Source organism: Lolium rigidum, chromosome 1 (assembly GCF_022539505.1).
Source record: "Lolium rigidum isolate FL_2022 chromosome 1, APGP_CSIRO_Lrig_0.1, whole genome shotgun sequence".
Taxonomy (NCBI): Eukaryota; Viridiplantae; Streptophyta; class Magnoliopsida; order Poales; family Poaceae; genus Lolium; species Lolium rigidum.
This window is the reverse complement of record NC_061508.1, coordinates 49,778,163-49,796,638: the sequence shown is the minus strand read 5'-3', so window position 1 is coordinate 49,796,638 and position 18,476 is coordinate 49,778,163. Positions and strand designations below refer to the sequence as shown.

General features: G+C 44.4%; 1 protein-coding gene across 1 annotated transcript; it reads left to right on the top strand.

The window, feature by feature from the left end:
* The first annotated feature begins 1,601 nt into the window (after nt 1-1,601).
* On the top strand, nt 1,602-2,923 carry LOC124672726 (protein trichome birefringence-like 20). The gene is made up of 2 exons (XM_047208905.1): nt 1,602-2,063; nt 2,165-2,923. The coding sequence occupies exons 1-2, from the start codon at nt 1,602-1,604 to the stop codon at nt 2,921-2,923; spliced, it is 1,221 nt and encodes a 406-aa protein (XP_047064861.1).
* Nucleotides 2,924-18,476: the final 15,553 nt, after the last annotated feature.

The window sequence follows — 18,476 nt, the reverse complement described above, 5'->3', positions numbered from 1 at the left end:
TCGAAGATAAATTGAGCCTACAAACTAACTTGTGCACCCATCTATGATATTATATTTATGTTACTATGACTATGAAGATATAATAACATAGACTACTTTCAAATGCATGGCACCAACGTATGTTACTTTCCAATATGACCAGTGCACCGACAATATCACACATCACATACCGATGGTACGGAGTACAAAGAAGTGCATGACAAACCCGAGGTTTTTAATGGCAACCTTACATACAGGAGCCACATCCACCATTCACTTAGTGCTTTGAGATTGATGAGACTTTTAACATTTATCTAATATAAAACCAATACTTGAAATACAAGTGAATTTTTATGAAACTAAACAAATACATATGAAACATTGTGAAACAATCTGGCGAAAAGTAAAACTGCTGACATCACTTCGATTTGTTTCACAAAATGTATTTGTGTTTCAGTTTGATTTTATAATTCTGTGAGTGGACTGAGTTAGCACATGAATTCACATATGATGTCATTGCTGTAGGTAACGTTCACTGTAAAAAGAGGTTTTCAAGTACATGACTGGTCGGTTCTTAAACCAAAACTTAATGCCGTACTGTTGTGTGGAAGATCAAAAAGTGTCTTTGGCTCATGGGCACCAGTGCTCCTGCTGTTAAAAAAATTCGGAAATCATATATATTTGTTTCAAAAAAACCTGAAAATAAATCTAGACATAATAAATGACTTAACCTACAAGCGTGTAAAATTTTAATATGAAATTCTTTATATTGTAGACTACACAAAAAGACAAAATTTGTTAAAATTTGAAGATTTGAAATATGTATACCCAGATCCACGCTTTGTTATTTTTGTGTAGCCTAGAATTTTTTGTATTTGAATTGAAATTTTGCACGTTTATGGGACAATTCATTGGCTACACCATGATTTTTTTTTCTGATTTTTTTGAAATACATAAATGTGATTTTTATTTTTTTCTAAAATAGCAGGAGCACTGGTGCCCAGGAGCACCAAATCTCTGTCCGGAAGAATATGCATACAAACTAAAATAATATTATGTTGTTAATCATGCAATATGTGTGGACTTGTGATTATTTGCAATATTACTCCATAGATATTGTCAGATATTTGCAATATTATTCCATCAATGCATGCAGATTATTTGCAACTTTTTCCCATCGATGCGTGCAAAAGTGAGATCAAAGAATATTTAATAACAGGTGAAAAAGATTTCTTTGACCCTGTTATGTGGAAGAGTATGTATGAAGAAAATTCTGTTGTTAATCATGCGATGCATGTTGACTTGTGATATTTTAATTAGCAAGATTTTTTTCCATTGATGCATTGAAGTTATTTGCAGTATTTGAAATCTTTTCATTGATGCATGCACAAACCGAAAAATCCGTACTGAAATCTTATGCATGCAATATTTGCTAGTACACAATTAGTTAGCTGGCAATGTTTGTTTGGTAACAATCAGCATTAATGATAATGAAGCAGAAGTGACAGCAGTATCCCGCTCAAACCGCCGTCACGTGATTGACTGGCACAGAGCGCTGTCCAGAACAAAGAAGTACCGCAGCACAGAGCAGCTACAGCATGAAGCTCTTTGGGAAGCAGCCGATGCAGAAGCTCCGGCTGGTTAACCCTACGGCCCTGTTCCTCCCGGCGATCGTCCTCGTCCTCTTCGTCGTCACCACGCGCCTCCCAGGTACTTTCTTCGGCGCCGGCATCCCCACGATCCCTTGTTCTGGCTATCCTCCAGTCATCAGGAACTCCACTTCTGTTGTTGCCGGCCGGGTGCCCAAGGGATGCGACATCTTCCGGGGCGAGTGGGTGCCGGACTACGCCGCGCCCTACTACACGAACCGCAGCTGCGCGCTGATCGAGGAGCACCAGAACTGCATGAAGTACGGCCGCCCGGACCTCGGGTTCCTCAAGTGGCGGTGGCGGCCGGAGGGGTGCGAGCTCCCGCGGTTCGACGCGGCGGGGTTCTTGCACGCCGTCAGGAACCGGTCCATGGTGTTCGTCGGGGATTCGCTCGCCAGGAACCACATGCAGTCCCTCATGTGCCTCCTTTCTAAGGTACTCTAATCATCATAGATGAATCTTGGAAGCCTTGAATTCATCTCAAATTGCAGTTGATTGGAATGGGAGATTTGATCAATTTGCTTGTTAATTTACAGGTGGAGTACCCGAAGGACATCTCCCCGACGAAGAACCAACCAGCGGTGACAATGTACTACGAGTCGCACGACTTCACCCTCTCCATCTTTCGCTCGCTGTTCCTCGTCAAGTCGAACCATTCTTCGAGCGACGGGCCGTGGAACCTGTACCTGGACGAGCCGGACGACGGCTGGCTGCCGTTCGTGTCCGGCTACGACTACATCGTCATCTCGGGGGCGACCTGGTTCTCGCACCCGTCCATGTTCTACGACGCCGGCGGCCGCCTCGTCGGCTGCCAGTCTTGCGGCGTCCCCGGCGTGCCGGAGCTCGGGCAGCGCTACTCCCTGCGCGCCGCGTTCCGCACAGCGCTGCGCGCGATCGCGAACCTGGAAGGCTTCACCGGGACGGCCATCGTGCGGACGCTGACGGCGGCGTCGCACTTCGAGGGCGGGGACTGGGACAAGGGCGGCAACTGCCGGCGCACGCGGCCGTACGCGGGCAACGAGACGCGTGTTGCCGGGAAGGAGCTCGACTTCTACACGGCGCAGGTGGAGGAGTTCAACGCGGCCAAGGAGGCGGCCAGGGGGAGAGGGGTGAGGATGATGCTCATGGACGCGACGGCGGCCATGGTGCTCCGGCCGGACGGGCACCCGAGCCGGTACGGGCACTGGGCGCACGAGAACGTGACGCTGTACAACGACTGCGTGCACTGGTGCCTGCCCGGCCCCGTCGACGTGTGGAACCAGATGCTGCTCCAGATGCTACTCGCTGCATCTTAAATCCATGGATGCGCGTCCGTGTCTTGTGAAATCGCTGGGAATCGTCCGTAAACGCTGCCGAATTAAGCGTTTAGGAGGTGTTTTGTCCGTGTCGCGTTTAGGGAGGTCGCTCCCCACCGCATCCGCCAAACAAAATTTTAAAAATTTAAAGCTTGAGCGAGTTCATCCAAACTTGCTATATATTACATAGATTCGAACGAAATTTAATTAAATTTAAACTAAACTCTAATCTAGAAGTACTTGCGGCGGCCAGAGGCGTTGTAGTACTGCTGGAAGTTGTACATGTCGTCGGTGACGACCTCCTGCTTAACGCGCTCGTCGGGATCGTCGACGGGCTCGTCCTTCACCAGGCCGCTTGGTCCAGCCTCGCCGTTATCGGTGAGCTCCACGAGCGGCTTCCCGGTGTCGCGGATGGACATGGCGATCGCCGTGTCGAGGTCGCCCCTCCAGATGTCCTTCTCGTTCAGCGACTCCAAGCACGCCGCTCGCAGCCCTGGGCAGTCCTCGGGGTCGTCGCTGCTCGCGATGAGCTGCTGCTCGCGATGAGCCGCTGCTGCCGCTCGTACTTCGCCAGCAGCGCCGCCTTCGTTGCTGCCTCGTCGTCCTGCTCCTCCTTCACCTCCGGCTTCGGGATGAGTAGGGCGCCGCCACCGCGCCTTTGCTGCTGCCGGCTGCCGCTGCCGCCGCGCCTCGGATTGACGGGCGTCGTCGCGAACTCCGGCTCCTCCTTCACCTCGCGCTTGGGGACGGTGTAGGGTGCGGAGAGGTGCGATGTGGACGGCGTCGATCGGGCCGGCCGTGACGAGGAAGAGTTGGAGGAGGACGAGTACGTCCTCCTCGGCTGCCAGCGCGCTGCGGGAGACGGTGGCGGTGAGGACGGCGCCTCCAACCTTGGAGCGCTGTTGTGGATGTCGTCGATGACGTTCTCGAGGGTGCGCCCTGAACGTCCCAGAACAGGACGCGTCCGTCCTTGTTCCAGCTGTTCGGCCGGCCGACGAGGCCAGTGGTGTTGTTCATCTCCATGTCGTACTGCGCCTGGAAGTAGGCGATCCACCAGGCGTCGTTGCCGGTGGCCGCCCAGGTCGGATCGGCCCGCTCGTCGGCGTCGAGTGCAGACCGCCAGGCCCTGATGGAGTCCCTCCAACGCTCCGTGCCAGGCGACGGTGGTGGCGGGATGCCTATGCCGTTGACGGCCATCATCCACCCGCCGCTGCTTGGTAGGCGCATGTCCGGCGGGACGGGATATCCCGCGCGGTACATCGTCCACCCCTCCGCCACGGTGGGGCTCGACATTGCGTAGCGGTTGGAGCGGCGAGGAGAAGATTTGGGAGCGGCGAGAGATTGGGATGAACAAGAACCGCATGGGCGCTCTTAATGTACATCGGCGGCAGACGAAGCGACAGGGGGTCGTTGGACGCAATAAACACCGGCGCGGACAGCCACACGGCCATGCACGACGAGACGCGTCCCTACGTCGCCTGGAAAATCTGGGACGCCATTAACGTCGCTTGACCAAAGGTAGGCGACGAGATTTTAGGCTTCCGAGCCGCTGGCGCGTCGGGCCTGCGTCTTTTCGCCTCGCTTTTCGTTGTGTCCGGCGTGTCCGTAGCGTCCACTGTGTAGTAGGGACGGGCTCGGTGCACCGGACACCGTATCAGCCCGCGCGGGACAAAAAGAGGCTTTTGGACGCGCGGCTGGAAACATTTTTTTATCCTGCGCGCCCAAATCCATTTGAGTGACGATTTAGGATGCTCTAAAACTTCCCTTTGTGAACATAGGCGCACACATTGTTTTGCCCATCCGTTCGGGACATAAATGAGTTGAATCTTCCTTTCGGTCGAAAACGATTTTCGTGTTACAATTTAGCAATTTAACAATCCAATCATACTTAAGATCCTCCTCTTAATCACTTTCATCCCTTATAATCATATTATACAAAATCACATAGTACAAAAAGTAAAGAGAAAGTAAAGACAATGCTGAAAGTAAAAGCAAGGGGGAAGAAAAACCGGAGGCAAATCCAAATAAAACGAAAAATGACAAAAAAAAGAGAAGACAAAAGTAAATTGCTTTGTTGAGGAAAATAAAGACTCACGGGATTTGCAGCTTCCCCAAGCTTACCTGATTCCACCTTGTTGATAAGACGGTGCCAGAAAACCCCAAGCTTACCTGATTCCACCTTGTTGATAAGACGGTGCCAGAAAATGTAATGATTGTTGCTTTGAAGATGAAGATGTTCTCCTAGCTTGGTGGTGATGATGCGTCCGCGATGTGTTCTTGCAGCTGCCCGGCTACACTGCTAGAAAATATTTTTGATGGCAACAACTCTATGTGTACCAATTTATTGGGGCTCAAATGCAGAGTGTTGTAGCAAACGTCTTTTCCCTACAATAACGACTCAAGGGTTTATATCGAACTCTCGAATAACTGGCAAATAATTACTCCCCTTCTCCTCTTCAAGCAATCCACAAAACAAAATAAATTGCCTTGTGTCCCCAACTCCACTATGTGGTTGTCAAGCACAAGCTTTTGTGTATTTAATATGAAGAGTATAGTAAATAAATAAAAGTAAAGGAATCTATACTAGGTAATAAAATAAAAAATAAAGTAACTTTTTGGGTTTTGGATTATATTTGCTAAAGGTCAAAGTATGTTTGGATTTTGAAAATTAATCAGTAATGAAATTGTAGACATTGATAAAAGTGTTGGATTGGTGTTTCTTATGATTAAAATTGGACATAGGTTCATGGTTTCACTTGTCTACTCTCTCATAAAGGTGTAATGGACTTAAACAATTTACAAGTTATATTATGTTGGTGGAATCTCATATTGTGAAATAAGTATTTGTATGTGCATTACGTCTTAACATAGAGATGATGCAACACATCTCTCTTATACCCCTCCAGAAAGAGAAAATTACAAGCAAAGTATTTAAGAATTAATAGAGTATAGCTTTAAGAACTTTGACATAATGTTTGGGTCTCAAATATACTACCTTGATTTTACAACACAACCTAGAATGTCACTGGATAAAACTATAGCACATGTATCCACTTAATCCCTAGTGAGGCAACAAAAGAAAGGTAAAAACCAAAGTAGATCTTGAATTTTGTGTCACTATTCAATTACTACACCCATGTTACTCCCTAACACACACGTTCCCCCAAATCTTCTGTAATACAAGTTGGATCAAAACAAATACTTAAGAATGGGTACATAATATTCATTTAATTATATATCTCACACAAAAGAGGACTCCAATCTTAAATATCAACTCATAGAAAAGAGATCCACCACAAAGGGGTTACATAGATGTCCATAATCATATTGGGAAGCTCATATGGTGCTTATACAAGGATATAACAAGAGAGAGAGAGAGAGAGAGAGAGAGAGAGAGAGAACAAGCTACTGCCACAAACTCGTAGTTCAGAGGTGGACTACTCCCTTATCACCATGGTGGTGTTGATGTATATCTTGTAGGGATATGAGATCTCTCTGTCAGAGGCTCCGGCAGAGGTTTCCCCTCCAATCTTCGACCCGTCAAAGGTGTTGACTCTATTTTGGTGTTTCTGATCTATGTTCTGCCTCCTTTATGATACGAGGCGGGGTCCTTTATCTAGGGGTTTTTAGGTCAAGACCATCATTTGGGGATCTTGATGGACGGTTGAAGATGCACGAGGAGGTGGAACACCTACGTGGCCCGGCCAGGGGTGTGGGCCGCGCCACCCATAGGCTTTCTGCCTTCCAGGCTCCATTTGCGTGGTTCAAAACCTTCATATCATCAATCTACGTAAAATACTAATCCTCGAAAAAGCCTAGGTCCATTTGATTCTGTATAAGTCCCTAAAAGTAGAAAATATACAAAACGGGAGATTCCTGTTCTGCAGAGTGATACGTCTCAAACGTATCCATAATTTCTGATGTTCCATGCTAGTTTTATGACAATACCTACATGTTTTGTTCACACTTTATATTGTTTTTATGCATTTTCCGGAACTAACCTATTAACAAGATGCCGAAGTGCCAGTTCCTGTTTTCTGTTGTTTTTTGTTCCAGAAAGGCTGTTCGGGCAATATTCTCGGAATTCGACGAAACGAAGACCAAACATCATAATTCACCGAGACAGACCAGGACACCAAAGGGGAGCCGGAGAGGGGACAGGGGGGCCCACACCACCTGGTGGCACGACCAAGGAGGGGGGCGCGCCCAGGTATGGTGAGCCCACCTCTGGCACCCCCCCGTGCCGCCTCTTCGCCTATTTAACCTCTCGTGACCTAAAACTTCGATACGGATTGACGAAACTCCAGAAAACATCCAGGGGCACCGCCGCCATCGCGAAACTCCAATTCAGGGGACAGAAGTCTCTGTTCCGGCACCCTGCCGGGACGGGGAAGTGCCCCCGGAAGGCTTCTCCATCGACACCACCGCCATCTCCATCAACGCTGCTGCTCCCATGATGAGGAGGGAGTAGTTCTCCCCCGAGGCTGAGGGCTCTACCGTAGCTATGTGGTTAATCTCTCTCTCTGTACTCCAATACAATGATCTCATGAATTGATTTGCATGATTGAGATCCATATGATGAGCTTTGTATCACTATTAATCTATGTGCTACTCTAGTGATGTTATTAAAGTAGTCTATTCCTCCTTCATGATGTAATGTGGACAGTGTGTGCATCTTGTAGTACTTGGCGTAGGTTATGATCGTGATCTCTTGTAGATTGTGAAGTTAACTATTACTATGCACTCTAGAGTTACTTTATATGAACTCCGGAATTACTCTCTATGTGATTCCTTTATGACTTTGTGGAGCTTGTTAACTCCGGCATTGAGGTGCTCTCGTAGCCCTACACAATGAATGGTGTTTGTTATGCAACAATAGAGTCTTTGAAAGTAGTACAAAGGAACATAACTTATTTACTTATGTGATCAATGTTGAGAGTGTCCACTAGTGAAAGTATGATCCCTAGGACTTGTTTCCAAATATCGAATCTCCGTTTATTTACTATTCTGTTGCATGTTTACTCGCTGCCATATTTTATTCAGATTACTATTACCACTCATATACATCCATACTACTTGTATTTCACTATCTCTTCGCCGAACTAGCGCACCTATACATCTGACAAGTGTATTAGGTGTGTTGGGGACACAAGAGACTTCTTGTATCTTGATTGCAGGGTTGCTTGAGAGGGTTATCTTTGACCTCTACCTCCCTGAGTTCGATAAACCTTGGATGATCCACTTAAGGGAAAACTTGCTGCTGTTCTACAAACCTCTGCTCTTGGAGGCCCAACACTGTCTACATGAAAATAAGCGTGAGTAGACATCAAGCTATTTTCTGGCGCCGTTGCCGGGGAGGTAAGGTAAAAGGTATTCACATCCTCCGACTACTAAGTTATTTCTTAGCATTGTTGCCGGTGTGTGAGTGCTCGAAGCTATTTCCTTTAGATCCTGCAATTGCATCTTTTTGTTTCTTGTTTTTATTTTCACTAGTTAGGCATAATGGAAAACAACAAAAAAATTAGTGAGCTTTTTAATCTTTTTCCTGATTTAGAATTGTTTGATGCGAAAATTAAAAAACCTATGGAACCTTATTTGCATGCTAGTAGCAATGTTATTAGTATGAATGCAATTACTGCTAATGCTATGGAAAAATCTAAGCTTGGGGAAGCTAGTTTATGTGATCTTTTTAGCTTCCCATCTTTAGGGGAGAAAACTTGCTCTGATAATACTTTATCTCCCATATGCGATAACTCTAATGATGCTTGTGATATTTTAAATCCACCTACTGAAAGTATTCCGTATAAAATACCCATGAAAATTATTGAACATGTTGTGGATAACCGCTATGAAGGGGATGGAACTGTCCATCCTGGAGATCATTTACTCTCTTTGCATGAATTATGTGGGTTATTCAAGTGTGCAGGTATCTCTATGGATGAAGTTAGGAAGAAATTATTTGTTATGTTGCTGTCTGGTAAAGCGGCGCATTGGTATAAACTGCTGAAGGATGGGCGATCTCTTGATTGGAAGGATATTGTGCCTCTATTTTATTCTAAATTCTATCCTCCAAGTGAAATTCACAAAGACCGAAACCGTATATATAATTGATGGCCTCATGATGGAGAGAGTATTGCCCAAGTATGGGAGAGATTGAAGTCCTTAATGCTCAAATGCCCCAATCATGAGCTTCCTGGTAATGTTATCATTGATAATTTCTATGCAAGACTTTCTTTTCGGGATAAAACCTTGCTGGATACCGCTTGTTCTGGATCATTCACACGCAACAAAGAAGAGTTTAAATGGGACCTTCTTGATCGGATTCGAGAGAATACCGAAGAATGGGAGAATGACAAAGGTAGAGAGTCGGTATAAATTATGATTATGAATGCATTGAAACTTTTATGGAGACTGATGAATTTCGAAATATGAGTGCTACTTATGGTCTTGACTCTCAAGTTGTTGCAAATTTTTATAAAGCTTTTGCTTCTCACATTGAATTGCCTAGGAAGAATTTTGATAAGTATCATGAACCTTTAAAAGACGCTTGCGTGAAGGATGAAACTGTTATTAAAGATTGCAATGAACATGTTGAAACTTTTGAAAATGCTATTTCCTATAAGCATGTTAATTTTTGTGGAATACATAGAATTTGTGAAATTAATCAAATCGAAGATGAATATTGTATCCATCATAGGAATGAAATAACTAGAAAGTGGTCTAGGGCTCTAGATGATCTTGGTGAAAAAGTGTGTTCCCTCTATCCTTTTATTTGTGAACTTTGCCATAGAGTTGGTCATTTTAATTTTCAATGCTCCTCCAATGATAATTCGAACCCCATGAGTGCTGTAAATTTGTATTGTGATGATGAAATTATTCCTAATCAGCATGATGAACTTACCTTATTTTTGAAGTGTGAAGAGTTATCAAGAAAAATTTCTTTGTTAGATATTAACGATCTTGATATTGATGATGTCCTGCATGGGTGTCTTTCTTATTGCATTAATAATTGCCATACAAATACTTACATACAAAATATTTTAGAAGAAGACACTTTGCCAATATATGATAGGACCGCTATGTGTTTCAAACTTATTAATGAAAAGAAGGAATCCTCCAAGGTTTCTTCTATTGTTTCTGGAAATAAAGCAGGTTATGTGGAGAAGCCTCTCCCTCCTAAAGAAGGGAACGAGGAGAAGAAGAAGAAGAAGAAGAAGAAGAAGAAGAAGAAGAAGAAGCGAACGAAGAAGAAGAAGGGGAATAAAAAGAAAGAGGTAACAACATATCCCCGCGTGTATGAGGTAACAATAGGTAACCGTAAGTATGTTGCTCCTAATGATTATTATGATAATGAATCTGAGTACGATGATCTTCCTATGCCCTTTACCCATATTAGTGATCATGATTTGGAAGAGCACACTACCTTTGATATTGGAAATCTCTTTGGTATTGATTATGAAAGTAATGATGATAGCATTATTCATGTCCCCTCAAACGATGATATTGAAAGCTCTAAGCTTGGGGATGTTGTGCTTGAAGATCCTATATTTGAGACCTCTACTTTTAGTGAAAATGATGATATTACATATTCTGGTTTAGATAATCGCTATAGAGATGGATATGACACATGTTACAATTATCCTTATGAAACTTGTCATAGTTATGATGGGCTTGCCAAAAACCATTCCCTTAGTATGCAACTTGTTTACCATGTTCAAATTCTTAATAATGATCCTGCTCCAATTACTATTAATGAGAAGAGTTTTTCTTATGTCAAAAATAATGATACCCTTATGCATATGAACCATGATAAGAATTTTTTAAGTGATGGTTATATTGTGGATTTCATCAATGATGCTACTGAAAGTTATTATGAGAGAGGGAAACACGGTTGTATGCATCTTAATAATATTAAGTTTCCCCTCTTTATGTTGAGAATCTTGAAGTTACTCGTGTCTTATCTTCTTATGCTTGTCACTTTGTTATTCATGAATTTATTTGTGTACAAGATTCCTTTTCATAGGAAGAGAGTTAGGCTTAAATTTGCTTCATACTTGCTTTTTGATGCTCTCTTTGCTGCGACTCTCATCCTGATGAAAGCATCATCATTAAAATTGTTGAGCCCATCTTAATGGCTATAAAGAAAGCACTTCTTGGGAGATAACCCATGTGTTTATTTTGCTACTGTTTTGTTCTGTCTTGGAAGTTGTTACCACTGTAGCAACCTCTCCTTATCATGTTTTTGTGCCAAGTAAAGTCTCTATGGTAAGGTTGATACTAGATTTGGATTACTGCGCAGAAACAGATTTGTTGTCTGTCACGAATTTGCGCAGAACTCTCTGTAGGTAACTCAGAAAAATCTGCCAATTTACGTGCGTGATCCTCAGATATGTATGCAACTTTCATTAGTTTTGAGTTTTTCCGTTTGAGCAAGTTAAGTGCCCCTGCAAAATTCGTCTTTATGGACTGTTCTGTTTTGACAGATTCTGCCTTTTATTTCGCATTGCCGCTTTTGCTATGTTGAATGAGTTTCTTTGTTCCATTAACTTTCAGAAGCTTTGTGCAATGTCCAGAAGTGTTAAGAATGATTGTGTCACCTCTGAACATGTGAATTTTGATTATGCACTAACCCTCTAATGAGTTTGCTCTAAGTTTGGTGTGGAGGAAGTTTTCAAGGGTCATGAGAGGAGGATGATATATGATCGAGAAGAGTGAAAAGCCTAAGCTTGGGGATGCCCCCGTGGTTCATCCCTGCATATTTCAAGAAGACTCAAGCGTCTAAGCTTGGGGATGCCCAAGGCATCCCCTTCTTCATCAACTTATCAGGTTTCTTCTATTGAAACTATATTTTTATTCGGTCACATCTTATGTACTTTACTTGGAGCGTCTGTTTGTTTTTATTTTGTTTGAATAAATTCATGCTTGTGTGGGAGAGAGACACGCTCCGCTGTTGCATATGAACACATGTGTTCTTAGCTTTACTTTTAATGTTCATGGTGAAGGTTGAAAACTGCTTCGTTCATTGTTATATGGTTGGAAACAGGAAATGCTTCATGTGGTAAATGGTATAATGTCTTGAATAATTTGATACTTGGAAATTGTTGTGCTCATATAGATCATGTTTAAGCTCTTGCATCATATACTTTGCACCTATTAATGAAGAACTACATAGAGCTTGTTAAAATTTGGTTTGCATGATTGGTCTCTCTAAGTCTAGATATTTTATCGGTTAAGGTATTTGAACAACAAGAAGACGATGTAAAGTCTTATAATGCTTACAATATGTTCATATGTGAGTCTTGCTGCACCGTTTTATACTTGAGTTTGCTTCAAACAACCTTGCTAGCCTAGCCTTGTATTGAGAGGGATTCTTCTCGTGCATCCAAATCCTTGAGCCAAAAACTATGCCAATTGTGTCCACCATACCTACCTACCACATGGTATTTCTCCGCCATTCCAAAGTAAATTGCTTGAGTGCTATCTGACAAAGGATTAACTTGTCAATGCCTACAGATTGTAGACTAGGGTTTTGCTAGAAGTAGAGGGCAAGTAGATCTCGAAGGTTTAGGCGAAAAGTACTCGGCGATTATGAAAACTAGGGTTATGTTGACGAGTAGATTCGATCCTTTCTTTGTCCCTCGACTCCCCCTTATATAGGAGGTGGAGCCGAGGGTTTCGTTTTGTACAAGTTACGAGTCCGGGACGGTTTCTAACTCATCCCGCCGGATTACAAATAACTCTTCCTATTACAACTCTAGCTTTCCTTAATATATCTTGGACTCTCGAATCTTCTTATTCTTCGGGTAGTGGGCCTTCGATAAACTCCGGGTACTATCTTCGGCAGGCCCATTTGGGATGCCTATGTCAGTAGCCCCTGAGATTTTGCTTGAATCGTAGAGTCAAGGGAAATCTCATCTGTTTATATTTTTTCGAGAGCTTTTATTTATGCTTCTTCACATAAAATTCTATATTGTACAGGGATAACGGTAGTTGGGGCTAGTTCATCCGACGGATCAGGTACTAGTTAAGCTGCTCTAGTGGCAATCCGCAAAAACCTACTTCAAGATCACGTCCCTGGACATGATCTCGGGATACTGGTGTAAACTTCGACAGGTGCCGCTTAAGGTCTTACCATTCGTCGAGTCCCGGTCAAATTTATCGGGTACCTAACGCGTCCGTTAGGATTTTTCTTCGTATCCGTTGATACGGATAAAAGTAGCGGAGCGCAGTCTTTGGCGATGCCACGCCCAGCAGAACGGATCCGGGGTCTTACCTTCGCAAATTTGCGGCATTCAGAAATTGATCGCAACTTTGGCGTTCGAGAATATATTGTCGAGTGCTTTTCGCCTTTGGAATAGCACATTTTATCGAGTCATATTTGATGACTTATTTTGTCTTCCCGATGGGAGTATATGTAGAGTTATCCGTGTAACTCGAAATATACTCACTCTGTTTCTTTATTTTGATAAAATTCATCGGGCACGCGAACAGCGTTCCCGATGGGAGTAGCCCCCGAGGCTACATCCAAGAACTTGTGCTTGGGTGTAGGCTCCACAGATTAGTATCCATTGCCACTATATTTATAATCTTTCTCGACACTTTTTATATTTATCGGGTGCGCGACCAGCGCTCCCGATGGGAGTAGCCCCCGAGGCTATGAACAAATGCTTGCATTTGGTCATAGGCTCTCGCCATTTCTATCTTTTTATACTCGGAATTTTCTATTTTTTCGAGTAGCCCCCGAGCATTTGGGCAAAAACTTGTATTTGATCAAAGGCTCCCGAGATAACCTTGCGTTGTCGATAAACTTTTGGAAACTCGCAGTCGAATTTTTCTGCTATTTTGACGACGTCATTGTCGATGATAGCCACGATCTCTATTTTGGAAACTGACCATTACTCTTTGTGTCACTGCTTTGTGGGTCCCAATCCCTGATCTGTCGGACACGTCGTGCAAGTGGGGGACACATGTTCTCCCTTTTTCCGGCACACGTTCGTAACCTCGTCAATGTTAAAATACCATTGTGCCCTTGTATCCACGTGGTGATCATCTACGCATTCTTTTTTCATCCAACGGTTCCGTCGCTTCACCGCACCTGTATATAAGGTCCCCTTCTTCTTCCTCAAACACTTCCGCTCGCGCCGTTCCTCTGCTTTCCTCTGCAAAATTTCTTCCTGCGCACCTCATCTCCCCAAGCTCTTCTCTTCGTAGCTGCTCCTCTCCGCCATTGTTGATGCCACCGCGTCGATTGACCAGGCACAGCACACCTGACTCATCGATGGCCGCCGCAGATCTAGGAGTGGCGGAGTGGGAGAGGTCCAAGATCACGAACCAGGACCTCAATCTGATGAAGAAGTTGGGGATTACCAAGAAACCCAAAGCGGTTTGCTTTCCCAATGAAGAGAGCTACCCATCCCCTCCAATGGGGTATCGGGTAAGTTTCGTTGATCATCTCATCCGTGGTCTTTCTGCCCCCATTCACCCTTTTCTTCGGGGACTACTTTATGTTTATGGTCTCCAACTTCACCACCTCACACCCAACTCTATCCTTCACATTTCTATCTTTATCACCCTCTGCGAAGCCTTCCTTGGTGTCCAGCCCTAACTGGGCATTATGGAAGCGCATTTTCTTTTGTCGCCGTAATGGCTCTGCCAATGTCGCCTATAATATAGGCGGCGTTGTTATTTCCGTTCGCTCCTCTCGTCAACTACTTCGACGTCAAACTCCCTGACTCCGTTCAAGGATGGCGCAAGAAGTGGTTGTACATCCGTGAAGAAAACGATGGCTGCGCCGAAGACAACATTCCTCCTTTTGACGGTGCCGAGAAAATCTTTCGCCGCCGTTCCTGGGACGCGAAGCTACCGAGGAAGAAAGAACTTCGACAGAGGCCCCGATGACTCGCATCCATGAGTTGCAAAATACTCGTGGAAAAGAATTATCGGGCATCCAGATTACGGCGTACTTCCTTAGGACTAGGGTGCAGCCTCTTCGGGCTCGCAAAAACCCTTTACGGAATTATGCTTGGCGATGAAGACGCGGATCGCTCGTCGACGAATTTGGAAGTCAAGGATTTGGATAGACTTATCCGTAGGATTTCATCTCTCAAGAAGAAAGACTCCATCCCTTCCACTTGTCGCGTAAAACCATACAGCGCCGCCCATGCGCTTCCCAAGGTAAACATTGTCGTGTAATTTGTCTATTGCCTTGCTTTTTGTCTTGTTATTCACTTCTGATAAACTTTCCCTCTTTTTATACAGGATCATCCAAATCTTGTTTCACTTCCTCCTCTTCCTGAAGGTGGGGAGGTCGAAGAAAGGGCTGTTATCTCCGACGATAACCAAGATGCTCCGTCTTTTGCAAATGAACCCGCAGAATCTCGAAAATCTGCGGGATCTGACGAAAAAGACGATGCCTCCGAAGCCACTACGTCGGCTCAATCTCCTCCTCCTGCTGTTTCTCCAAAAAACAAAAGGAAAAGGAAAAGCGCCGAAAGTTCCGGCACCTCCAAGGCCGATGAAGCTGTTCCTTCGCACCAGAAGGCAGGCTATGATCCATACCTTGAAGCTCTCATCAGTTCGTAAGTGCTCTTTCTCTTGTTTACTTGTACTCGCAGATTCTTGTCTATCTTCTTTTTTATATTGTCAACGCTTTCTCGTAGTGATGATGAAGAAGAGATACCCACTGCTGATGTGGCTGCTCGAACGAGCACGTCACATACTTTAGTCGCTTCGGAAACGCCAGTCGAAGGAGAAGAAACGTCGCCTCCTCGACAAAATGTTGGCGCTGCTACTCCTCCGGCAAGCCCCCTTGTCCCTTCACCAAAAAGGGCAAGGGTTGAAATAAATCCGAGCTCACTCTTCAATCGAGTAGCTCTTCTAACCCTCTCTTGGATGATGTAAGTTGCTAACACTCCTGTCGTTGTTTATATTTCCTCTGGTTGCTCTATATGTCGCCATTTTTCTCATGCCAACATTTTCTTTCTTTGTCTCTCCTTAACGACCGATGATCAAAGAGCTTCTTCGCATCGGTGCCCAATTCGTTGGGTACCGTGATTACGCCAGACAAGATCGAAGGTAATGCTCGACTATTTTTTGCTTCCTTTCGCATGACTTGTCGACGTTTATAGCTAATCTTGTCTTCCTTTTTTCGGAGAAATTGATAGAAGCCAACGAACGTGCTGACACGCTTGCTCTAAAGTTAGAGCAATGTGAAGAGGCTCGTAAGAAGGCCGAATCAGATGCAGTTGAAGCTAGGCAAGAAGCCGACAAGGCGAAGGCTGATGCTGCTGGTGTCGAAGATCTTCGGAAACGTCTGCATGACGCCGAGACTTCACTAAGCGATCACATAACTGCGCAATCTGCTCGCGAAGCGGCGATCACCAAGCGCATTAAAACGCAAAGTCGTCGCTTTGTTGGTAAGTATTTGCACCATTGCATACCCTTTGGATTTTCCTTTTTTGCACTTGTTTGTTGACACAAATTTCTATTTTTGTTTTGTCAGATAGGACCTCGCAAGAATTTGAGCTTGAGGATCCTGACAACGATGCTCTTCTGGACGCCGTTTCATTCCTTGAGTTTCATGGGTCGGAAGCGCGTGAAGGCATGGATGAAGCCGAGGCGGGGTTGTCGAAGCTTTTCCCCTACTTCTTCCCGAAGAAAGAGGAGCCTGCAACTTTCCTTGGCCTTGCCAAGTGCTTCAATCCTCCCGAAGATCTTGGTCTGAAGTTGCGCCACGAGAACATGAAGATTGCCGTGGAAAGCACTGTTGCCCTAGTTGCTGACAGTCAACAAACTATTGACTGGGCAAAAGTTGGCGACACGGAGCAAATAGAGCAAGCAAAATGGCGATCCTTGATTAAGGCGGCAAAGCTTAACACGAAGAAGATCCTGGCCTATCTCGGGATCAAGCCATCTTCGACTCCTAGCTCTTCAAGGCCGGAGGTCTAGTTTTTGCTTTCTTTCTTTCCTTTGCTTTTGTCGCCATTCTGGTCTTGGCGACAAGTTCCCAGCCAGTCCCTTAGGAGAACTTCTTTTGTAATGGCCATGTAAATTTTCTACAATCAATGGAATTCCTTTTGGCGCTATCATTGATTTGGGGTTGTTCTTTTCCAGTTGATATTTGATAATTATTCAACGAATCCTTCTTCTCCCGATGCTGCTCCCGCTTCTTCCTTGTCGAAGAAAATAAGAACCGATGACAATTTCCTTGAAGGTTCCTCCAGCACGCCTTTGTCGGAAGATTTACAAGAACTTCGACAACAACTTCAGTCCATGAGGAAACAAACTCTAGCAATGATGGAGCAGTCCCGAAGAGCATCTGAACAAGAACAACTTGCTCGTCGACAAGCCGAAGAAGCTATGGCTGCTAAGGATGCTGCTATATTGGAAGCGAAAGGAGCTAGTGCCCGGGAAAATAATATGCTCGAGCTGATGTTGGAAGCTAGCACGGATATGCTAGGTATGTATCCCAAGCTTTCTAATGCCGTTTCTTTATTTTGCTGTGCCTTCTTCCAAATTTCTTCCCTTGTTTTCCAATAGGCTCAGTTCTTGATGCTGCTGCCGAAGATCTAAGAGTAAATGAAAGAACAAATCTTCTTGTCAACCTTTCTCTGAACCATGGCTCTTTATTTTGGGCCACTCCGACCGAACCCAGCAGATTGTCAGGTTCCAAGATCGTGCTTGCCAAGTGCGCGAATTTCTGACTTTTTGCACGACGACGTTGACCCTTGTTTTCAAGACTTTGTTTCCGCGAAATGAGGTTCCTGCGACTCTTCCTGAATTGCTAGAGACCTTCAGAGATGCTCCTCGTATTCATAATTTCGTACGAGCCCAACTGACTGCTGGAGCAAGATTTGCCATGATTATGATAAATATTTGCCATCCAAAGTTGGACTTGTCGACGATTGTAGTTAATTGCATGGCAAAGAAGACTCGTCGCAAGAATAATATTGATGCAATCAACGAGATGGTGACTCCTGTGGCCGAATCGATGATAGACGAGCTTCTTCGGATGGATGCGGAATTCTTCGTCAAAGGGTCTTATGCCGAGCATAGAACGACCGGGGGCTTGTCAATAGATACTATTTTGGGTTCTGATTGATTTGTAAAACTTTGTCGAAAATATTTGTTGTATTCCGCAGAATGCTCTATATTGTCGGAGCCCCCGAGCCTTTTTTGTTCGGAGTTTGTACTATTTTTCTCTTCTCAAGTTTCTTTTCTGAGCCATAATAAAACACTTTGATAGGCTGCCTGATCTTGGCGTCGAAGTTCTATATTTTTGTTTGTCGGATTTTTTGGACCGGAGTAATGAGATATTCGACGTGTGTACTATATTTGATCATGACCAACTCCTGATTTATGTATTTGGCGAGGTATTATTGTACCAAGGCGAAATATTTTCAATAAATCGAGTTTGTCTCGTTTTGATATTTGAGGGTGGAGAGCCCCGAGTATGTCGACGAATAAGAAGTATATCTTTACTATCTTTATTATATTGCAGCACCGCGAGCCCGCCTCATTAAAAACCTTCTCCGGCCCCACTCGGTGCCCCGAA